General features: G+C 36.0%; 1 protein-coding gene across 3 annotated transcripts in view; it reads right to left on the bottom strand.

Annotated features, from left to right (window-relative positions):
- SUGCT (succinyl-CoA:glutarate-CoA transferase) overlaps positions 1–25,712 on the bottom strand; it is a 550,122-nt gene that overhangs the window by 306,131 nt on the left and 218,279 nt on the right. For all 3 annotated transcript variants that reach the window (XM_006198531.4, XM_072965240.1, XM_072965239.1), the window contains exon 12: positions 11,453–11,555. In XM_006198531.4, the coding sequence (XP_006198593.2) occupies positions 11,453–11,555 (103 nt within the window). The remainder of the gene's footprint in view (positions 1–11,452; positions 11,556–25,712) is intronic.

Genomic DNA, 25,712 nt, shown 5'->3' with positions numbered 1-25,712 from the left:
GACAGAAAAGTTGCAAAGCACAGTTCTCAAATACTCATCACCCAACTTCTACTATTAATATCTTATCTAGCCATAGTAAAATTATCAAAACCAACAAATTAAAACTGATACAATATCACTAACTCATCTAGAGGCTTTGAATTTAGACAAGTATCACAGTAATGTCCTTTACTCTGGACCAGGACATAATCTAGGACCCCACATTGCATACAACTGTCATATCTTTTTAGTATTCTTCAGTCGAGGACAGTTCCTTAGTCTGCCTGGCATAACCTTGACACTTTTGAAGAGCACCGGTTAGGCATTGTACAGACCTTCTCAATTTGAGTTGGTCAGCTATTTCCCATGATTAAAGTTATATTTGTTGGTCAAGAAAGTGAGCCTATGCATCAAAACAAAAAGGTTCATGATGTTGACAGTTCTTAATACTGGTGACACTAACTTGAATCAGTTGGTTAAGCTGATGTCAGTAAGAGTTCCCCACTGTGAAGCTATTAGTTTTTCCTTTGTAACTGAGAAGGTAAGGAGGTAAATTGAGATTATACGAATATCCTCTTTTTATCGTAATTTTAGCATCCATCGGTGGTTCTTTCCTGCAACAATTATCACTGTGATGTTTAAGATAATTTTCTATTTCCCTCATTCCTCATATGTTTATTAGTTGAAATTCAACAATCTAAAGAGTTCTTTCTATTCTTCCACATTGATTTATTGATTCAATTATTTATTGACATTAGTGTGGAGTCATGGATATTTGTTTTATTCTATAAATTATAATCCATTACTATAATTATATTATATTTATTTTGTTCCTCAAATTGTCCCAGTTTGGCTATTGGGAACTCTTTGAAGTTGGCTCCTCTGTACTTCTGCCATGTTCCCATCATTTTATGAGCACTTCCTCACTTACCAGCACCACAAGATGTTCCAGGCTTATATTATATTTGCTGTGAAAAATAGGATGAATGATTTAGCACTGCACAGAAACAAGAAAACAGACCCTTAAAAAAATTTTTGCTCAGTCTCCCTGACCACTGCAGGCTCTGATACCTTACTCCACTTTTTGAGGATTGTTTTCCTTCATACTTCAAAATACTGCATTTGCCAGAGAATGCTGAGAAGAGCTAGTTAACTATCAAATGACTGACACAGAAAATTGATATTTAAAGAAAGTAGTTTAAAGATAAACTAACCATTCATTTCTATAGATCAGAATATTTTCTTTCTTTTTTGCAAGAAACCAATTTAATCAAAAAGTAAACAAAACACCAACATATAAAGGATTCAAAAGTAATAAAGTATTAGTATAAATATATTCATGTAAATGTTTGAAACTATAACACTTGCTTATCTGACAATTGGTAAAAAATTGGAGGATGTTATAGTTCCAGTTACTTATTAAACTCTTCATTCAGTTTCTGTCTATATTTTGTTTTGATTATGCATTTCCTGAAAATTCTTTTTGCATGAAAAAGTAGTTGCAAAGTATATGGACTTCTTGAGTACTGCAACTTAACAATTATATTAGGATTCTCTTCCAGAAAAAAAGATCTAGAAACTTTTAAAAAATATATTAAGAAATGTTTGCTTTACAGTTGAAACATTCAGGTTCTGGCTACTGTGAAAAAGTGTACTCTACACTGTCCCCCACTGAATGTAGCTACAAAACCTCGACAGAATAAATGGAACAGCATTTTGAGGACTGGATAGAGGATAGAGGACGAACACAATTCAAATGCTACCATAGAAGCAGTACAAGTTTATCCATTTTTTCACTGTTGTATCCCCAGGTCCGAACCCATCGCACAGGAAATAAAATGAGCACCAGGACACTACTATAGATAAATGAGCGTGCACCCCTCCTACCAAATTCATATATTGAAATCTTATCCCCCAGAGGGAGCATATTTGGAGGTGGAGTCCTGCGGAAGAGAACGGAGCCCTCATGAATGGGATTAACATCCTTATCAAAGAGACCTCAGAGAGCTGCCTTACCCCTTCCACCATGAGAGGACCAAATGAAAAAACAGCCATCTATGAACCAAGAAGCAGGTTCTCATCAGACACCGAATATGTCAGTGCCTTGATCTTGGGTTTCCCAGCCTCCGGAAGTGTAACAAATAAATTCCTATTGTTTATTAGGAACCCAAGCAATGGTAATTTTGTTATAGCAGCCCGAACAAACTAAGACAGGTGCAGACAGAGAACGCTCCAGGAGAAGCCTTTCAGTGCTGGCTCAAGGAATAGGAAGGGGAACGCATAACACTCAAAGAGTGTGGGAGTTCGTGGTTGTGGCTTTCTTTTATCCCTTCCCCTCCCCCAGCTCTCAGGCAATGCTGAGGTGACAGCATTTGAAAAGAAGACACAATGGGAGCCAGCGAAAGCCAAATTCCTAAGGAAGGGGAATGTTCCTCTAAGTTTGATGGAACTGCAGTTTCCAAAAAGTGGCGTCAAATCCGATGCTCTTTGTCTCTCTCTGTCCTGCTGTCACCTGGCCCCAAAGACAGGTGCAGTTATGGACATGCACAAGAGAACAGGGGAACTAAACCACAGCATTCTGGCCTGAAGACCAAAATGAGGCACCCCCGGAAACTGGAAATTACCAAGGAGATCATGAGAGAGGAATTTGGGAGTATGATGCATAAAGTTGTTTATGAATTCCTGGACATATGCACATACCAAATTCAACCAATCACACTTTGAGAACTGAGCTAACAGATACAACACCACCCAGATCTCAGACTGGCTATTTGGTGCTGTATACACAACACAGATTTGGATAGCTCTACGAAAGTTTGGAAAACTGAAGTGATATTAGAACAAGGGCCCACAGGAAAGCTCATCAGAACTTGTGGCCTGAACCCAATCACCTTGAAACCACCAAGTGTGATATTCTGACTAGTGAGAAATATATATTTGGTCATCTGCAATATATATTTGGTCATATATAATTTCTCAAATATTTATCTCCCAGTTCCCAAAGCCCTCCGAATTTCCTGGGCGATGAGAGCAATGGGAGCATCTTTTGTTGTATTATTTGGTCTCTTGTCTTTGGTTCCTGAGAAAGCATAAAGGTGAAACGGGTGTCTTGTTATTCATAACAAGCCCCTTTATACACATCTGGGTTTATGTCAATGAAGTGACTTTCGGAAAACACCTAAGGGTGAGGGCTGATTGCCAGGGGAAACAACTACGAATAGAAGATTGGAACTTTCAGTCCAATCCACTCCCTGGTTTCTGAGGAGGGGAGAGGGGCTAGAGGTTGAATCAATCACCAATGGCTATTTATTTAATCAATCATGCCTTGTAATGAAACTACCATAAAAACCCAAAAGGGAGGAGTTCAGAGAGCTTCCAGGTTAGCTATTGTTTTTCAAACACAATGAATACAATTAGAAATCAAACTTAAAAAGTTTTACAATTTACATAGAAATGTAAAAATTAAACAAGACACTCCTAAATAATCAAATTCTGAAATTAACCTTTACTTTAACGGCCAATTGATTTTGAACAAGAAAATTCAACAGGAAGAGTCTTTTCAACAGATGATGCCGGGACAATGAGATAAACATACACACACACACACACACACTCAAAATGGATCCAATGGATTAGAAACCTGAATTTAAGACTTAAAAATTATAAAATTCTAAGAAGACACTATAGATGTAAATATCCATGTCTCCTTAAATTAGTCAATGATTTCTACAACACCTAAAGCACAAGTGACAAAAATTAAAGAGATAAACCACAAATTCAGAGTCCATTTTTAAGTGCTGAGTTCTCAAAGAATGTAGAACCCCATTCCAAGCTCCCTTTAGGTTATAAAAACACCATTTTGTATCTATGCCTCCTTCACTGTTAATCATTTCAGAAAAGTTCTTAAAATATCAATAGTGCTCAGTCCCTGCTAATCATTGTTCATTTTCAGTATCACCAATAATACACCTAGAATATTTTAATGTATGTAAATAACTATAATAAGTGATAATGAAAACTATCCTTATGGGCAAAAGGGGTCAAAGAGTACAAACTTCCAGGTATAAAATAAATGTCATGAAGATAGAATATACGGCATGGGGACTATGTGATGCATATTCGAAAGTTGCTAAAAGAGTAAATCTTAAAAGCTCTCATCATAAGAAAAAAAATTATAATTGTGTATGGTGATGAATTTTAATTAGATTTATTGTGGTGATCATTTCACACTATATACAAGTATCAAATCATGTTGTATATTTGAAACTAATATAATGTTATATGCCAATTTTACCTCAGTAAAAAAATTTTCATTTGAATAAATATGTGAAATCGTAACACTCAATATTGGCATCTATTTTAAGTATTCAAAATTAACAAGAATTCATTTTAAATTTTGACTTAATTTTTTAAGCTCTTTTGGGGAAGGTAGTTAAGTTTATTTATTTTATTATTATTATTTTTTTAATGGAAGTACTGAAGAATGAAACCAGGACCTCATTCATACTAAGCATGCACTTTACCACTGAGCTATACCTTTCCCCTTTAAATTTCCACTTAAACCGCTTAATCTATGAGAATATTTAAACTATTTTTTCTGATTCTAAAAGTAAAACGATGTGATTGTTTTAAGGGACATAGATATTTTTACAGAATTGAGGTCATACAATATGCATAATTTCATATGCTGCTTTTTTATCTTTATAAATGAACACATTCCATGTCATTGCTCAAAAACATGATAAATCCAATATACTGCTCCATTGTACTGATAAACTTCAAATTATTTCATCTAATTTCTATTAAAAAATGGGCAAAGGACTTGAATAGACACTTTTTTTCAAAGGAGACATGTAAATGCCAACAGGCACATGTAAAGGTGCTCAGTATCACTCATCATCAGGCAACGCAAATGAAAACCACAATAAGATATCACTTCACACATGTTAGGATGTCTATTATCAAAAAAAAAAAAAGCAGAACAAATGCTGACGTGGATGCAGAGAAAAGGGAACCCTTGGGCACTGTTGGTGGGAATGTACATTTGTGCAGCTGCCATGGAAAAGAGGATGGAGGTTCTTCATTGTGATTTTGATTTACACTTTCCTGAGATTACTCTTTTTGGATTTCCATTTTTTAACCTATTAAAAAATAATGTCTTTGGCTTGAGAGTCGAAGGCTTGGTAAAAGTCAATGATTGTACTATGAATCTCTATTCTGAAATACGAGCTATGTGGAGCTTGATGAATAAGCTGTAAGAAAGAGGAGAAACAGAGAAAATAACTTCTATGGAAAAAAAAAGAAATCTCCAGATTTTCTCAGATCACAAATATTTTCAAAATGACTAAATAGTAAGAGTTGAAACTCTCTGTTAAATTCCTCCTAATCATTGAGAAGGAATTTATTAGTAATATGATAAACTAATTATAAAAAGTATTTAAAAGGATAGAGTTCTTTGGTAAGCATCGTGATTAAGATATTTGCACCTCTGTCAGATTTTAAGCTTTTATTAATTCATTAAATTGGAAAATCTCATGATGCTTTATACCTTTCGTTTCTTGCTACTAAAACTACCCATCACATTTATGTATAACTCTTCTGTGACACTGGACACTTTCTACCTTAAACTGCACTGTGCAACCTTCTGAAAGTTTAATAGCTTCATCTTCGTCCTGTTTCTTCTCTGTTTTCCATCATCTCTCCCCTTGCCAAATACCTAACACAAGACTATATATATATATATATATATATACACATACATACATACATACACAGCAGGCTATCAATTACTATTTGCTGAAAGAATGAGTGAATTACTGAATGAATGAAAAAGTGATTGTGGTCTTCTCTGCCCTGAATCACGTCTTTCACATTTTCATAAAAACACGAAAAGTAAAAGAGGCTTTTTTCTTTAACATAAACTCTATAAGCTTAGTTCCATCAATGTCAATCAGGTAACATCCAAGGCATCCCAGTTAGAAATCTAAATATATAAGTGTGACAGCTTAAAGAAATTGGTGCATTCAAATTTCTTAGGTATATAGAAAAAGTGAACAAAAGGTGCCAGTAATGTTATTCCAAGCTCTTAACTTTTATTTGACTCTTCAATAGGTTTCCTCTTACATGGTAACACATGAGGTTTTTTTCTATTAAGAGTCTTCTCAACCCAACAAAAGTGTATATCATTTTCTTGTACTTTATATTTTAATACAGAATTGAATCCTTAAACTCCCTATTTTTATTTTATTTAATCACTTATGTCTGAAATACATTATTTCTTCCAAAACTGAAAATATTATACTCAGGTATCACAAAACAAACACGCACATAATACATCTGACTTCGTTCACCATCTGAAATGTGTCATATATAATCAGAGATACACTTAAATTTTATTTTTTATCTCTTTTGTCTACTAGGAATTATTTCCAGACATACTGTTTTACCTCAGATCTTTATCAACTGTTTTCCCATTACAGGGAGTGCTGTATGTATGTATTTCCCAGCTGTATTAAAAACAAGGATATAATTTTGCTTGATTTGTATGACCCTCCAATGGGCTATGCAACTGCATTTCGATAAATATTAACCAACATCGTTCAAAAGGCAATCTTTAACATGTATCAATAGTGTGTGTGCATGTGTGCACATGCGTGCCGGTATGTGTAAGGTAGAGAGGACTTGAAAAACAGCTCTGTATTTCAGGGCGCTTCGGACACTTACTGTACAAATATCGAAGGCTTTTTTTCCCAGATGCTCAGATATTTTGCCAAAATGTGCTAAGACAAAAATCACTTAGAGAATATGAGCTAGCCTAGAGATTAACAAAGCCCGCGACTTCACAGGCTTCCACAAATAATGATATGAAATCAACAGATAATTTTAAGCTAGGAAATATTTCAATACTTCACTCTGTTTGTTTCTATGACATATTTATCCCATACGAAAGATTTGCTAAAAGAGCTGTAATGGCCTTCTGGGACAGGAAGAATAAGGTTTCCATAGAAAATGTTAAATTAATTTTGATGGTGATGCAAAGTTAAGGAAGGGTTGTTAAGGGATGGCCTGCTGCCGCAGGGTGGGGTTTTGTTTTGGTATCCTTTTAGAGCCTGCAGGTGTTTGGCACCAGTTAAAATCAGGGCCAGCTGCGGTATTTCAACTCTGATATTTCCCTCCCAATAGTTCTCAGAAGTGATGCTGCAGGGTGATGTCTTACACCTGATGTATTCAACTTGTGTGGTACAAATGTGGAGGCTCTGTTCAATAACACCAGTTTTGCGACACCCTTTGCCCTCTCTTCCCCACCCACAGGTCACGGCATCAAGGAGAAAGAAAAACATTATTCAGTGGTTCATTCATATATACGTACAGGTTTTCAACTGAGCAGCTCATTCAAGAAGGGTGATATCCTAGGTTCGCCAAATACACAGTCTTGAGCAAAGTCAAAAAAGTAGGATAACACATTCTCTTTCGGTTCTCATGGTAGATAATGATGCTTTTAAACCCTCTCAGTGGTGCAATCCCTACCTATTTTTACAGGAATTTGAATACTTTCTATTAAAAGCTGCATTTTCTTTTAAGTTTGTTTGGGTTGGAAAACCTCAAACCACAATGTATTTCATGCACATGTTCCCAAGGGTATGTTAAATAGGACCATACTGAGGTCATCTAGTAAGTTTTTTTAAACTTTTTAAGAATTCCTTTAATGTACTGCACAATCTTGGCTTGATTAAAAGAAGATATTTCAAGAAAGCACTTGGAAACACGTCTGACTATTAAAATCTATATGCAGATAATCTATACTATACTTCTATAATACACAGAGTTTTCCACAGATAATTTATCGCTGAGGGAGAAAAACAATAAAACTACTGCTAAAAGGATTTTGGATCAAAACTTTTCAGAGCTATCAGTAAATACAGACCAAAACCCCCCATAGTATTCTTGATTGACTTAACAGGGGATGGCTGCAGGATCATTTTAACCGAGCAGAGGCCTACAGCACATAATCAAAGGATAAAAAGTAGACAATCTTGCATTTACCTCAGAAAAAAAAAATCACTTGCTGTTTCGGATGAGTAAAAAAGGAAGTTTCCCCGAAACAGGAGACTGTGATGAAATTATTTTGGTTAGAAACAGTTCCTACCATCAAGTAAATTCTTGTTGTCTACCAAGTTCAAACCACCGATGAAATATAAATCATCCACTTGATAAGGAGGCCCATGGAAAATTTTCTCTTGTTCTTTGATGCTTCTAATTTTTTTTTTTTTTTTTTTGGTTAGACATACCCCTTTTCACTTCATCAAAGTCTCACTTCCTGCGCCATGTTCCAGGCCTTGTACGTCACCCAAGTCAATCTGCAGTTGAATGAGCAGCTGTGCTGGCTGGGCGCACACAGAGAGCTGGGCCATAGGCGCCAGCGGTGTGGCCCTACATCTGCACAGAAGTGGCCGGTTCCCTGCACCCAGGGCCAAGAAGCTCCACGGCTCATTGAGGGAAAAACAAGGGAGGACACCTTAAACGGAAATCATACTTTTACGGAAAATGGAAAATAAAAAGATTTTCAGTAATCAGAAAAATGAAGGGTTGAGAACTCCTTGGCACAAAGTTTGCAGATGCGTATTCTTAAAGGGATATTAGTTACAGTTTGACTTCAGGTTAAGGATCCCCCTCTCTGCAACTACATTGGATTTGCCTCTATCCACTAAACAAAGGTAAGTAAAAGAAGGTGTTTTTTTTAAACAAAAATATACTCATAAATGGCACCATGGCCAGAACTACTAACGTTTATTAAACATTTACCATCTAGCAGTCCCCACTATGTGCCTTTGATAAACACTGCCACATTGAACACTTAACGGTATAGAGGAAAGCTCCTATTTAGCCACTTCACTGTTGAGGAAACAAAAACCTAGGAAGCTTATAAAACTGCCCAACAATTCTGACTCCATGGTCAGACCTACTATGTTATGCTTAGTCCTCTGAGCTGTCCAACAAAAGGCTTTTCAGCCAGAGTCTGTCAGCCCCACACGGGAGACCCAGCTGCCACTTGGTCATTTGGAAATCGATACTACAGTTAACCAACTCACTCATCCACTGATTCATGCGTCAACCAAATTTTATTGGGCACCTGCTAACTTAAGTCAATTTAGAATTTATTTTTCACAAAGGAAAAGAATTACTAAATCCCTAGCACCTGACACATACTAACTGCAATAAAAGTTTGTTAAATGAACTTTCAAAATACTTCCTTACATGTCATCTTAAGGTATTTTTTTTAAATAATTTACTTCATACAAATTTTTTTAAACTTCCTGATTTTTTTCGTATCCTACATTCCTTTCAAAACTCAGAATGATAGCGAATTCCTTCTAAAACAGCCAAACACTTCCAGGCATAGGGAAAAGATGGTACCCTTACCTCTTGTGACAAACAGTCCTACATACAGTTGCCATAGTTCTCTTTGCTCATTTTTAAAATGAAATAATACTACATTGCTCTCTAGTCTTTCTAAAAATCTAGATAACTTTAAACATATATTTCGATATTTAAATTTCGAAGAATGAAATGATACATAAGAGACCAACTCCACTCTTGCAACGAGGGCACAACTGTCAATATCTATAACTGTATGATTAAGAATTTTTGATGTTAAAATTGTAACAACTATAATCTACATTTTAGTGGATAAGAAGGCAGTTTTCAGAGACATTTTGGGTAGTAGGAAGAGTTGGTATCCTGGCCTACGTAATATCAATATTCTCCATTTGAAAAATTGTTTAAGTACTAAAAATAAGCCATAGACCCATAATGGACACTTCTTGCAGGCCCAAAGGAGTTGAGATACAAAAATTAAAGTAACTAAACAAGGGAAAATTGGGAATGAAAATCCTAACTGCCCAATATTCAATCTGAACCAGCCCATAAAGGGAACAATTTTAAGGGTGGGAACTTGTATCCTTGTTGATCAAAGCCTAAAAAATAAGTAACACTTGAATATATCTAAGGACTTTTAAAATAACATTCTTTGTTTTGGTGCCTTTATCCCTGATGAAACACAGGTGAAGCAACAGAAATGCTGGTGGAAAAACTCTCAGGAATTATCTCTAGAGAAATGTGCCCTCAAAACGGCAAGGTCTACACACCTCAGAGCTACTTTTAAGCAGAGAAATAATAGTAAAACCCACCCATTCGCCTACAAGGGCTTAAGGCCAAAACTTGGCCTCATTCAAAGTTATGAAGTGAGAAAGCTGGCTCTCTGTCTACTACATTCAGAGTTTGCACACGGCTACCTTGCACAAGGAATCACCAGGCATTAATCACTAATGTAGTGGGGACCCTTTCACAAAGACTCAGTTCATATCAAGTGGATCTCCATATTTCCAATTCTCATCGAGCATTTTTTTTCATTAGGAACAAAGTCTTGCCATGTACACAATCCTTCCAGAAAAAAAAAAAAACAGCACAGAGCAGAATTCCTGAACCCATTCACTTTTTTCTCCAGTAAATATTGTAATCATGGAATTCAATGCATTTCAATTCTCCTTTAAACAGATATTCATGTAAAAGTAAGGTACCAAAGTTAGAGTTAGGTCAGTTTTCTTCCTTAAAGAAAGTGTATTCCATTTTCAATAATTCATTTCAAAGAAAAATCTGCTGCTCCATAAATGAAAGGAAAAACTATAATTTTGAAACGTTGAAAAATGACAAGATATGTGAATAATCTTAGTGAAAGTTTCACAGGAAAATGGAATTTGTCTACATTTTGGGATTAATATGTGAATCTGAGAAATGGTAAACTGCTTGCAATGATACTGATTAAAGTAATAAAGTCAAAACTTATTATCTTGACATTATCTAAAAAATCACTTCAACAGTGTTATAGAACAAATGTATTTTCAGGTGATCCTTACTTCTGGGCCCTGAGGAGTCTGTAAGCAATGTGCAATACGAATCTCTATTCAAGCACATTTATTCTTCACGAATAATACACATTAATCAAAGCACATCAAAGCCTCTCTTCTGCAGAATTAACTATGACTTGCTTTCTACAGTTTAAGATAACCATACGATGAGAGGTAGGCTGTAACATGAAAGCTCTCCCCTTTCTTCCTACAGAGAATGATCTCTGAGGGCCTGACCCCAACCTCTCAATTGTCTAGATTCTTGTATTTCAGGAAAAACAAATGTCCTGACCTTGGAAACTTACATAAAGTTTACATAAAGTGGCTGCTGAAGAAATATGTTAGATCTGATAGATAAAAGTATGATTGTAGACAGCCAGTTCTGAATTCTGATTATTTTTTATTTCAGAACCATAGTTTAACATTAAGAGTAAAAAAAATCATGTGATGTGACTTAAGCTGAAGCCCAATGGCTAATGTCCAGTTATATGAATCAACCTGGATAGAAAAGAGAGGCAAATTCTTGTGTTTTTAACTAAAACATCCTAAAAAAAATTCAAAAAACAAACCTGGGGTTCTGCAAACACATTCTTCATGTTGTTAATTGGGCCATACGGGACTCCACTGCCTTCAAAAAGGTACAGCCACTCGCTGGTCGTTTCTTCCTCAAACCTGGGAACAGACCACAAAACGATGCATTTTTATACTCTGGACAAATGTAACACAACTTTTCTTTTGTGGCCCTCTTTGAAAGCAACTGATAATGACAAAAATATGTTTCTTTAACTTTCCTTGTGACTAGTTCTGAGAGAACATTGCTGATATGAAATGACTTGAGTTGCTCTGTAATGATAAGAAAAGCTACCCCCCGTCTCCCTGTTGGAAAATCCACTATTAGAGCTGGAATTCCTCCTGTTTCTGTCTCTTGGGTACTTTTTGACAGAGAATTCCCTTGGTGCAGGGAAATTATGTAGAAAATGGTATTTGAGTTTCATATGTGTAATGAGCACTAGATGAATTTAATAATGAATAATAAATAATAGTATCACTGCTGTGTTGAGCATAACCTCATTGTGCAGTATTTTTTAGGTCTCAGGCATAGTATATCAGGTTAAGGGAGACACTGATACACTAAATTATTCCTCAAAACAAAAAATAAACTAATGTAGTTGTTTTAAAAGAAAGCTATGTATTTTACCTCCATTGTAAAGCACATCAGAATTAACAGCCACAACCAATGGCCTAGAAAAAAAGAACTTAGCCACTTCTTTACTTGCACTGGGATTTACTAATCAGAATGAATCTGGACATGTGAAGACTGGTATCTCGGTTTAACCAACCAAGCACTTAAATTCAACCAAGTTCTTTATCTTTGTTTTGCTTTTACCACAATTTAAATTTGACTGGGGAAAGGAGGTGAGAAGGGATAAATTTGGGAGTTTGAGATTTGCAAATATTAGCCACTATGTATAAAAACAGATTTAAAACAAAAACACATTTCACCTGTATAGCACAGGGAACTATATTCTATATCTTAAATAAAAAAGAATGAAAATGAAAATTAATTAGCTGATTAATTAATTAGGACTTCACAGACACAAAAACTTATTTGATATCCTTTCTTTTCTCTGTTAGGTCTTAAGGAAAGGGAACCTAATTCATGAACTGTTTTTCAGTTCTCTGTTAAGACAGTGAGCACAGAAAAAAAATCTTGGACCCTCAGAGACAACTCAACACTCATAGTTTGTCATATGTGAAGAATTTTAGAGTTGTTAATTGTAATTTTTTAAATTAAGTAATAATCTAGGTGAAAAGAGATTTTTTTAAAGGCATTAGCTATCGTAGATTATTGGCAGCAAGGAAAATGCTTAACTAACATGGAGGGACTAGTGGAAATACAGTAGAAATGCTTAATATTCATGGGCTTCTGTTCAGTTCTCTTACTCATAGCTAGAATTACTCTCGGGTCAGCAGATTCTATGGGAATTTATGTCAGAGAAATGCACTCTTTCAAAAAAGGATAAAAACAGTAACAATGCTTTGAGGACATTTCTCTAATTGTCATCTAATAGAGAAAAAGAAAGAGAAAAGAGAAGTTTGAGTTCATATAGTCTCTAAAAGTCAGAGTACTCTATAAATAATTATTTCATTCATATAAATTTGTACATAATTGTATAACAAACTTTTTACTGAAGGTAGTATTACCGTTCACTAGGAATATAGTTGATACTATTCACACATCCACTTGTTCTGTAACCATCTAAAGAGTGCCTACTATACACGAGGCATTGATTATTGTCTTTAAAAATAATGCCTTCCCTTTTCTCTCCATTATGATAAAGATTTTTCATTACACATTTAAATTATGGCCCGGTAATGTTAACTATTCCTACTTAATACACAATAAAATACTTCATTTCTAAATATTGAAAAATATCCTTTCATGGGAATAGCACAATGCAACATTAGATGTCTTGCATCAGTCGATTGTTCACACCCATGCTTTCTTTTCAATGACTGTGAAAATCATCTCCTGGCCAAGACTGCCTAAGATATAGATATAGATAGATATATAGAGATATAGAGATATAATAGATACATATCACAAGAATGATATATCTTGAAAGACTAAAAGAGATACTTTGAACCTGGAGTCTTTTCAATCAGGGTGCCAATTATTTAAGTTTTCATAAACAGAGTGTTATAACGTTTAGTCAGATAAATTTTCAGGACAAGTGAATTTATCACCATTAGACTCACCCAAGTTGCCTGAAAGATCTGCACAGAAAAATGCATGTCAATATCCAAACAAACCCATAGTTGTGGGCTTGCCAACGGAAAACTCAGGGGAATAGCTGAAGTTTTAGTATTTATATAAGCTTTTCACCACTGGGCAAGAGAGAGGGATTTATTTCATGTTATGGAAAACAACAGATGCACTTTGGATATGAGACTGGGGAGAGAGGCAGCGTCTGGGGCTGCAGTTGTGACCACTGTTTGTGTATGTGCGTGGGTGTGGGCGTGGAAGTGTTCATAAATGCCTTAAACTCAGTCAGTCAGAGACCGAACATCACTGCATTCCACTTCCCCCAGAGGACACATCCATCATTTTCTTCTGAAAATCTCTCTTGATCTAAATCTGATGTAGAATCCTTGCCTTTATCTACACACAAAAAAAGCTGTAAGCACATGTTTTTATTAACCACAAAAATTTTGCTTGAAAAAAAAAAAACAACAGAAGGAGATGATCTAAATCACTTAGGGCAACACAACCCCAAAGATAAGACAAGGAGGGTGTCACTGGATCCAGTGTAGTGAGCCTTGAAGCTAGAGTCTCTGGGAAGTTATTTGGAGACTCGTAAAACAATTCAGACTTAATTGCAAACTTACTAAATCAACGCATAATTCAACTCTAGATTTTTGTTGAATTAATTTGATGCCAGAATGGGTATTGTTAATCAGATGGCATCATTTAGGTAGACGAAACACTACTGTATAAAGATAGACTTGAGTTTAAATTTCTTAACATCAAGTTTTAACTTAAAAATATAAAAATTCTTCTCTGTAGAGAACAGATTAAAGTTGCAGCCAAAAACCAAGACCAGAGAGCAACGAACAGGAGATCTGCACCACAAAGGTGGGAGATGGAAATAGTTACAACATTAATGATTACTAAATGCTGGTCATTAAACCGTTTGGTCTATATTTTGTAGATTTTATTCTCACAAGCACACTGTAAGGTAAATATTATCTTCCTTCGACCAATAAGAAAATCAAGTTTGGAGAAATTAGCTTACTCAAATTCATATAGCTTCCCCCTTCCAACTTTTTTGAGGTATGATTGACAAATAAAAATCGCATATATTTAGTTTGTATAACATGATTTTTTAAGGAAGGCAATATGATAATTTAATATACATATATAATATACATGATTACCACAATCAAGTCAATCAACACATCCATTACCTCAGTTACCATTTTTGTCTGTGGTGAAAACACTCACGAACTACTCTCTTAGCAAATTTTAAGTATTCAATAAAGTATTACGATCTATAATAACCATGCCGTACATTTGATTCTCAGAACTTTTCATCTTATAACTGAAAGTTTGTACCCTTGGATCAGTATCTCCCCATTTCCCACACACCCAAGCCCCTGGCAAGCACCATTCTATGCTCTGGTTCTCTGAGTTCAGCTCTTTTTAGATCCCACACATAAGTGAGGTCATGAGGTATGTGTACTTCTATGTCTGGCTTATTTCACTTAGCACTAGGACGCTTCTTCACTTCCATCCTATGTACCTCAAGATACATCTCTCTATATGAATACTCACTCATTCATTTCTTTTTTTTTTTTTTCTCATTCATTTCTGATGCTTTTAGCAAGAGTTTGTTTTGCGCCAGTCATGGGGATTACAACAACAAAAAAGACAGTCCTTATATTCAGAGATCATATAGTCTGATGGAGAAAACAGCTATGGGAATTTATGAATTGCAATGCAGGATGCTGAGACAAAAATATGAATGGACAATTTCCAGTTGAAGCACCAAAGAGGGAGACCCAAACTGAGCCTGGGGAGTAAGAAAAGGTGATACTTGAGCCAGATGATATCTGAAGGATGAGTTAGAATTTTCCATGTGGAAGATGGGAAGAAGGATCTTCCTGGCAGAAGGAGCAATGTGGACAAAGACTCAACCTGGAAAGAATCTGAAATCTGTGCCTTGAGTGGCAAAAGATGAAATGGGAAACACAGGTTAGAACCAGGGTGCAAGGCATCTTGTCGTCTATGCTAAGGATATTGGATTTCTCCTGGCGATGAGAAACCCAGAGAGTTCTTTCAGTAGGGGACTGACATAATCAGCACTGATACAGAGAATGGAACTATATCAATGAGACTAGAGATAAAGAAACTTGACAAGAGACACCGTGATGTCTCCCTCTGATGCTTCTTAAATCTGTCTTTCAGTATCTTCCGTATTACTGTCAACCATAAACAAGCTTTCACTTGAAAAAAATAAGCTTCCTTGGGATTCTTACCCCCTTTTTGTTACTATCCAATTTATCTGTTTCCAATCTATCATTACTGCTTGAGCTTCTGAAATCTGACTTGGTCACCAACACCTTTTCCTACACAATCTCCATGGGTCTCCAGTGACCACTTGTCAAACCCAATGTTCTTTTCAGAGTCCTCATCCTACCTGCTTTCTGTGCAGTATTTGACACTGCTGACTAGACTATCTTGGGGTCCTATGATACAATACCTTCTTGGATTTTTAATACCTCTTTGGCCATTTCTGTTTCTTTTATTATTTTACCTTTTTCTTCCAGTCCCAATATTCTTCATTTTCTTTTAGGCACTTGAGTAATCCTGTTATCCATATGCAGATGATACCCAAATCTACACATCTAGCCTCGACCTTTCCCCAGTTCCCTTTTTCTAGTTACCATAAGATATATCCACTCAGATGCAGTATCGTCTCCGTAAACACAGCTTGCCCATGGATGATTATAATTTCCATTTGCCCCATAAAACTACCTAGCATTCTCCCTTGCCTGAGCTCAGAGGCTTGGCTAAATCTGGAACACCTTCTTCTCATCATTTCTTATAATTTATACATAATTGTCCTGTAGAACCAATTTTTCAAAAGTTAAGTTTTATTTCTCTGTTCCCACTATTACTATCACAGTTCAGGCCTTTGGTTCTTCATACATGGAGGACTGCGGCAATAGTTGATTAAAAACTCACTGCCTCTAAGTTTCCTCTTCTCCATAAATCACAAATCTTAGGTAAGTCTCAAATCTGTCCAACTCTCTCCTTCCCCGAGATCATTATCTTCTCTCACACTAGAGAAACAGGCTATTTCTTGACTGTTGTTGTATCTCCATAACTTAGAACACAGTTGCACTCGGTATTTGCTAAGTGAAGGAATGTATGGCTATTTGGGAAGAATAAGAGGGTCTTGTTCATTTGCCTGGTGCCCAGCAAGCCAAACGCTGAGACCATGAGGTTTGCAGCAGAGAAAGGGTTCATTCTGAGGCAGCCAACTCAGGAAATAGGGGGAAAAGTCTCAAATCCACCTCCTCAGAGGTAAGGGGCTGGAGATATTGATGGGATAAAAACTGAGGCATGGGGAGCATAGAGAAAGGTAATTAGAGATAAGAAAAAGGTGAGGCCATTGTCACTCTGTGCAGATGCAGCCAAGCCACAGGCTTCTTCATGGGACACATGCTCAGAAAATAGCGGCATTAGTATGCCCTGAGGGTGGGGTTTTTGAGCCTCTGACATCTAAAAGTCACGGAGAGGACACTCGTGCATGTCCAGATGGAGGGTCGGAGAGCTTAACCAGTCTTAGTCATCTCATGCTCAAACTGGACACAGCTGACTCCAAGTTCCTAAAAACTAATGGGTACACACCCTATCGCCTAGGCAACATGATACTCGGAGGACAGGCAAGCTTTTATAAAAACAATGAAAGCAGGCCTGACTAGTGAAGACAGGTCACAGCACCATTTATCAGCGGCTCACTGAAGACGACCCTCAGCTGCATCTCAGTCACATTAGCTTGAATTAGTGGGGTGGATTATCTTCTCCTAAAACCTTGCTGCGACTAGGTTTATTTAGATACCGAGGTTGGGAGAAGGAAGACAATTTGAGGCCCTCAGCTTTAAATGTAATATCACAGCACCTCTTCTTCCTCCTTCTTCTGCACTGGTCTCTCAATTCTGTATAGAGAAGCATGTCTTATGGAAAATAGATTTCATGTTCCTAAAAACCTATTTACGAACAAATGCTTAAGAAGACAGAATGTTTCAATTTAGGGACTTCCTATGTTCTCCAGAGAATCATAAGATCTCAGGAATTCAAAAGACCTTAAAAATCATCTATTGTTTTCTATGATCCTACAAAATCATCATACCATGTATATTGAAAATATTTCTAGTAATAGGGAACATACTGGCATTTCCGTTACTGGAAGTATTCACACACAGGAAGTGTACTACAATGGAAAAGGCATGAGATGTGGATACACTTGGGTCTGAGTCACAGCCCGGGCACCTCCTAGCTATGTGACATTAATAAAAATATCAATTAATAGGCATTCACAGATTTTCAAATCAAAGCAAACATTTCTTAATTATTTACCAAGTGCAAGGCTCTGTGTTAAGCAGTTTACACACGTTATCTCATTTAATCCTATGAGTTAGGTACCATCATTATGCTCATTTTTAAAGATGAGCAAATCAAGGTTTAGAGAGTTTAAGTAACCTTTTTAACACATATCAATACTCAAGTTGGAAGTCTATCCTGAGTCCAGAGCTCATGTGTTGACCACCACTTTCTACTGCTTGACCCTGGGCAGCAGGGTCCAGGACAGCAGATCAGACAAAGCTCTGTGAGTGATGGGCTGCTGATGACCAGGCGCACAAAGGGCTTAAAAAGGCAGTACAGCATCTCAGTGCTACTGCTAACTGTAGCAAACAAAATGCTGAGAGCCTTTTATGTACCAGGCACCACAAGAAATACTTTGCACATATTATTTATGGTCCTTGAAATCCCCTGGGTTGAGTTTTATGATCCTCATGATTGAGCAAACTAGGGCATAGAGGAGTAGAAACGTATGGATCAAAAGTATGAAAATGAATATATGTATGTATATGTGTGACTGGGACGTTGTGCTGTACACCAGGCACTGACACATGGTAACTGACTGTACTTCAATAAAAAAAGAAACATAAAAAAAAAAGAAATGTATGGATCAGAAGGCTCAAAGCTGAAGCTGGTGGGATCTTGAACTGGTCTTTGCCTATGCTCCTTCACTAAGGTAAAAACACTAGATGTCAGCATCAGTGCAATCAGATCTAGCACACAGTGCTACCCGTAGGCCATTGGCAACTCAGCTACTGTTTGCCCACAGAAGTACAGGCAGAGGGAGGTTAACTGCACTGGGTGAACTGCCTGGGCTCCAACCATTCATAATTTCTGCTGACCATTGATGAACCCTATGGTCCCATAATGTCTCATAATATTGGCTATCATTTTTCAATCCAATCCTTTCAAGAATTGTGAGAAAGGACAAAGTGTCCTTATTTTGAAGAGGAAAAAATTGAAGCATTATTGGGACTCACACTCAAGTCCTTGCATCTCAGGCTCAGAGCTCATCTCACCGTACACTGCTGCCAATTATAAAAGATAATCAACAAATAAGCCAGTAAATAAAATTTATTAAAAATACAAGCCTGCTTTTACCCTAAACTCCTAAACTCACTTAGCTTTGTGATCTTGAGTAAATTGTTTAATCTCTCTGCACTCCAATCTTCCAATCTGTTATAAGGAAATTAAAATTAGTTGTAAATTGCTTACCACATCACCTAGCACATAGTAAGTACTCAAAATGGTATTTACTTAGTAGTAAGGTCACATAATAAAAATGAGAACAATAATAAAATATGTCTATAATTGCAAATTCAAGGAAGTAACTTTAACAATGTATACAGCAACTCCTATTTTTTGCTGATCATATCTCAGATATTTTGTGATTATAAAAGTCTAACCATACACATATCAAATAATCACACCTAAAATCAATACAATGTTATATATCAATTACATCTCAATTTTAAAAATTGAAGTCTAAGCCTCTGGGATTTCTAAAATATATTTATATGTTATTTTGTTATTGCTTCTTTCTTTCTTTCTCTACAAAATAACAGTGCACTGAAGCCTCTAGGGGATTGGTGATGACACCACTGTCGGGAATCCCAGTCTTCATTGCATTTAGAGATCCCATAAGAGGGAGAGACAATACAGAGATTTCAAACTAGGCACGGAGTAATAAAACAGACATATTTTACGAGGGTAACAATCACGACCATTTAAACAGTTGAAAGAGGTACCAACATCAACAAGGCTTGTGGAGAAGCCACAGAGGTTAAAGACCTTGTCTTTTTGTCTCATGCTAATGGTTAAGATAAAGTTCAATTCCTGTCAGTGATGAAAGAAAATGCTTGCTGGGGCTCATGCCGTGTCCTGATCTGGACAAGGCTTCATTTCCCTAAAAGACCCAAGCTGCCCCCCGGACAAAATCTGGTGACTTAAAAGTCAATGACAGAAACTTGGAGCAAATGAAAAGTTTCCTTTACCTTAATCTCCTGCTAGACTTTGTGAGATGCTCAAAGACACTTTCCTCCAGGATTTTCAAAGTTCCTTGAGCAGAGAATAGGGCAAGTGTGGGGCAAAAATGAAACCATATTCCTTCTGGTTTCATGAACTATTCTCCACTTTGGGGTCAGAACATTAGAGTATTTCAAGGATAAACTATAAATAGAGATTCTTTGATAATACTCTAAATCTCTGGGTCCTGTCAATCATTTTCCCACATAAAAAATTCCGGGCTCACAGTGAAAAAAAAATGTGACAATGAATATATGTATGTTCATGTATAACTGAAAAATTGTGCTCTACACTGGGATTTGACACAACATTGTAAAATGACTATAACTCAATAAAAAAATGTTAAAAAAAAAATTCTGGGCTCCAATCTGGAGTCTAGTTAGTTGTCTTTTCAGAGAGGTTTTATACGAAAATTCAAATGTAACATACTAGCATATTAGCATATGACTTAATGTTATAAAGTATTCTTTAATTCACACAGTGATTTCTTCATATAATTGAAAATATGAATCAATTTGTAAAAACAAGTTTCATATATTTATGCATAAGTAGAGAGGTATACGTGTCTTGTTGCTATACCATCTCTATGGCAGAGTTGTGGATTTGCCAACTACAGTGTTTGGAAAATCAGTTTGGATGTTTATACACCTGAAACTCCAAACCCATAATCTTTTTAAATTTGCACACATTAGTTCCATCCCCTTACACAAATAACTATGAGTACAATGATGGATTACTCTTTCAGACCATGAAGGTGGCTCTCCAGGATAATGGGGAGAAAACTCTCTTAACAGACAGCATTCTTGATATACAGAAGACGAGACCTAGAAAGCTGTGTTTTTAAATTCAAAATAATTTTGTGGAAAACCTAGAAAGCTAAACAAATATGTCACAGAGACTTAACAAAAACAATGGAGAATTACAAAATGTATTACTCTGTAAGCCAGTTAAGAATCGCGTATAAAACTTTGTAAAGACATACTGCCTATATAACATGAAAGTTTGGGGAAGAGTTTATCTCAATATCATAGCAATGTTTTCCAGAGATTTTTAAAAGAAAATTTAGGAGTATTACCTGCTAGAGTTAGTTTTTAAATTTTTTAGTTTATCTTTTATTCTACTGTTGTGAAATAGTTTAAATATGCAAAAAAGTATAGGAATAGAAAAGCATAGAAAAGAAAATAACAAATACTTATGTCCCCTACTCAATTGTTAATAACATCTTAGCATATTTGCTTCATATCGTTAAGAAACAAAACATTACAGAACAGACAAAGCCCCTTTTGAACATTTCTTTGACTTTCTTCCCCTTTTCTTTTCCTCCTTGGAAGTAACCACCCTCCTAAAGACCCTGTGCACCTCTCTCCTCATATTACTGCACTTATATTAGATATGTGTGTTAACTGTTTAGATGAGTCCATAAGCAATTTAAAGTATCATGCTGTGTGTTTTTAACCTTTACGTTGCAACTTGCTATTCTTATTGGACATTTTAATGTCAGGATCTATCTATATCCATACATATAGACTTGGCTTATTCATTTTACCCACTGGGCACATCCCTGTGTGAATATTCCACAATTTATCTTTTCTGCTATTAATGGTTCATTGTTTCCAGTTTCTTACTATTGCCCACAATGCTTCAATGGAACCTTATACATTTCTCTGTCTATTCATGTGAGATTGATTCCCTAAGGTATACATACAGAGGTGGAATTGCAAAGTCATAAAGCAGGTATATTGTCAGCTGCCTCAGATTTGGCCAAATTGCTCTTCAACGTGGTTGATGTCAATTTCTGCTTCTACTGCTCCATATTCTCCCCAACTTTTCTTACTGTCAGATCAAAGTTTTGCCAATCAGACAGAGGTGGAATGGTATCTCATGGTTACTTTAAATTAAGTTGCATTTCCCCCAACTGGAGAAATTAAGCATCTTTTCATAAGCTTAAGGGCTATTAGACTTTCCTTTTGTTTCTTTTCTCTTCATAGCCTTTGCTCCTTTTTGAGATGAAATATTTTTCCTTTCTTATTGACTTACAAGAATATCCTCATAGTCTAGCTACAAGTCCTTTATCAGTTATATGCATTTCAAATTTCTTCTCCTAGACTATAGCTTGTCTTTTAGCTTATCAGTATTTATTTTTTCATATGGAAACTATTAACTTTAATGTAGACAAATTATGATTTTTGTCCTTTAAGGTTTTAGCTTTTTGTGTTGGTTTAAGAAATAGGATCTAGCTCATAACCTTGTCATAAGGAATTCAATGAGTTAATATTTTGAAGGTATTTAGAACAGTCCAACGGTACAGGATATAACAGCGCTATGTAACTGTTAAATAAATAAAGCTACACTAATATTTCTGGAAAGGCAAACTGTTGGCAGGAAGGGGAAGAACCTAGAACAGAAGTTATAGAAAGAAAAATTTGGTACAGGGCTACATTCCATAAATGTATTGCCTATAGGAAATGTCTCTTGGGACAAATCTGAGTAAACCCAAACCAAACCAGTGGGATTCATAAGAACCAGGCTGGAGTCTACAATGCAGTAACTATCAACAGGCCCGTGACACTTCTGTAACCCACAGAGAAACAGCTGGAATTTGTTCGTCAGCGTTTCTACCGTAAACAGAATCACAGATTTAATATTTCCTGTAATTTCCTCAGAACTTATTTCCTCTTAGGAATTTATCTCTACATATTACTGATAAATTATGATTAAAGTTATCTTTCCCCCCACCCCTTAGCATTCACTAACTCTCTCTCCTTTGTCTGCATGTCAATTCACAGGCCACACAAATGATGGTGAAAGAGTCCATCCAGGAAATCCAGTCACTTCTAGGCTAGGGTCACTATGGACTTTTCACACAACATGCTCTGAAATACACCAGGACACTTACTAAGCCGATTGGCCACTATGCCTTAAGATTCACACTAATTATTACCACATTAATAATTTGGGTCTGTATTAATGATCACTCACAATTCCACAACATATTCTGCTTTGTACAGATTTTAAGTGAAAAGTGGGTCCTATATTAATGGTTTGGACTGACCAGCATTGCTATGATTGTCCCTGCAGCCTAAGCAGCACCACTGTACACATGATGCGGAAAGCTGCTCACGCTGCTAAGGGCCAGTGATACCTCACACCAGGGCTGCTCATGCCAAAAAGGCAAGCCTCTTCAATCAAGATCTCCTTGTGAAGAACTATTAGTAAAGCAATATATAATTATTGTACAAAAAATTTTTAATTTCGACAGGCACAGAAGAAGAAATAAAATCAACTATAATCTTACCATACAAATAATTTTGACCTATCCTTTAGCATTCTGCATGAACATCTCTGATACTGGTCAGTTCTCATATAGCTTTTGGTGGTTTGTTCCCATCCACTTGTACCTTGGAATTCAAGACAATTCCTTGTCATTTTGTTGTAAATGTTTTCCATGTTTTTTCTCATTTTGTTCACCAGTAGCTCTGTTTTTATGAGGAGATTTGGGAAGATCCAAAAACTATGCTGCCACTGCCACCACCATCTTCCAAGAAGTTTAAGGATATTATTTTTAAGAAAATTAGAGAAGCTTCCTGGTAGATGCTAGTTAGGTGCCACTTTGAGCTCAAAAAATATTTATTTATGATTCAATTTTTATTCTTTTTCCTGGTATAACCTCCTATCCTCTGAATAACAGTCTTTTTTTTTTTTCCATTACGTGCTTCCAGTCCTGCACTGGATTAAAATGTATCACCCAAGTGATTTATGAGCTCCACCTCCTCTAGACCCAAAAGTCACTTAAAATACACATTGAGACCATCAGCATCATATCAAACATAATCTAACTCCAAATATATGATAATAGAAAGCAACACACCATGAAATGCAAGGCTGCAACTTCTCCTTCATTTTCCTGTTTCAAAATCCTGTTTTTAATATATCTCCACTGAATTTAATTTAAACTCATTCAACAAAGGAAATTTTCAAATGAAGTATGAAAATCTACTGCTTCACAAATCTACCCATTTTTTTCATCTGGTGTCTTCCATGAATAGCTTTAGGAAAGGGAACATTATTTTGTTATTATACACAGTACACTAATATGAGAACGGCATAAAGAAAAGGGGGATAGAATACAAAAAGTTATTTTTGATTTCAAAGGATCCCAGAAGTGGAATGAATTTTACTGGCAATTTCCTCCAGCCCTTGAAACCCAGAAGAGTGGTCATCCAACCTGCTTTGGTAGGTGCACAGTAGAGGACGTGCTCAGCCAGGGAAGACAGTACTTTCAGAAGCAACTCACTTCACATTTAGAAATCTCTTAATAAGAATTCCAGCTTCCCAATCTTTCTCCTCTTTCTTATTTCTCCCAGGTTCCACCCAAATTAGTCTCCTTTCCCTGATAGAGATTTTAAGATACCTTCCAGGTGAGAACCAATGTTGTAAACATTAGAACAAATGTTTACATCCTAGAATCTGCCCCTAGAAACTTTGTCCTGTTGATCTTTGTTGAGTCCTGAGAAGCCTCATGCAATGATCTTCCCCATAACAGTCCTTCAGTATTTTAAAACAACAGCCCTGCTCTTCCACAAAGTCCTCTCTTACCTAAGCTATACACCCCTACATTCTTTACCTATTCCTCACTATGGCATGTAAAAGAATTTAAACGATCCACAGCCCACTCATCAACAAAGAAAATATTCCATTCAAAGGGAAAACATGAAAGTAAGTCAACACAGGGAAACACAATTTACAAATTAAACTTACCATTTAAGAAACAAAAGTTAAAATATTTGTAGTATCATTAGATAATGTAAGAAGTGGTAAAAAATTAATAGTTATGCATTACTGAGGTGCTACAAATTAACTCAAATTTTTCTTGAAAACAATTTAAGAAGTTATAAGAACTACAAGTCTGTTCACTCAGTTTGAATGACTCCACTAGTATAGCGATAACTAAATCAAAGCCTTCAACAGCAGCAAAACCATTTTATATACTCTAAATGCCTAGAAAATAGCAACATACCTTTGTATACTACAGAATATTTATACAACAGATAAGTACATGAGCAATTTAAAGTAAATATATAGCCAATACACACTAAATGCTTTATACAACATAAACAAAAATACTTTACCAAATGCAAAAGCAGAACTCACAATTATATGTGCATATAATTATATCTAATTATGTATATACATTAACAAAACTCTAAAAACAATTTGGCAAGATATAAATAGAACTAAATGTTCATCATATTCTTTTTCTTTTCAAAATTTTTCAAACCCTTAAAAAAAAAAGCAGGCTTGATTAAAGCAATCTCATGGCTTCACAGAGCATATGGGGATCACCACTAACTGCAGGTACTATAGGACAGGAAATGAGTCTGACTTGTTCTCTGTTGTAGCCTTTTACCAAGACAAAGCCTGACATTTGATAATTGACATTTATATGACATATACTATATGTCAGACACTGGTTTAAGCACTTTACATAGATTACACATTTAATACAACAACCCTATACCATAAATACTATCATTGTTCCCATTTGATAGATGAGGAGCCTGGAGCACAAAGAAGTTTAAGTGACTTGCCAAGATCACATAGTTAGTAGGAGACAGAGCCAGGATTAGAATGTAAATAGTATAAGTTCCAAAATC

Source organism: Vicugna pacos, chromosome 7, assembly GCF_048564905.1.
Source record: "Vicugna pacos chromosome 7, VicPac4, whole genome shotgun sequence".
NCBI lineage: Eukaryota > Metazoa > Chordata > Mammalia > Artiodactyla > Camelidae > Vicugna > Vicugna pacos.
This window is presented reverse-complemented; position numbering and strand designations above follow the sequence as displayed.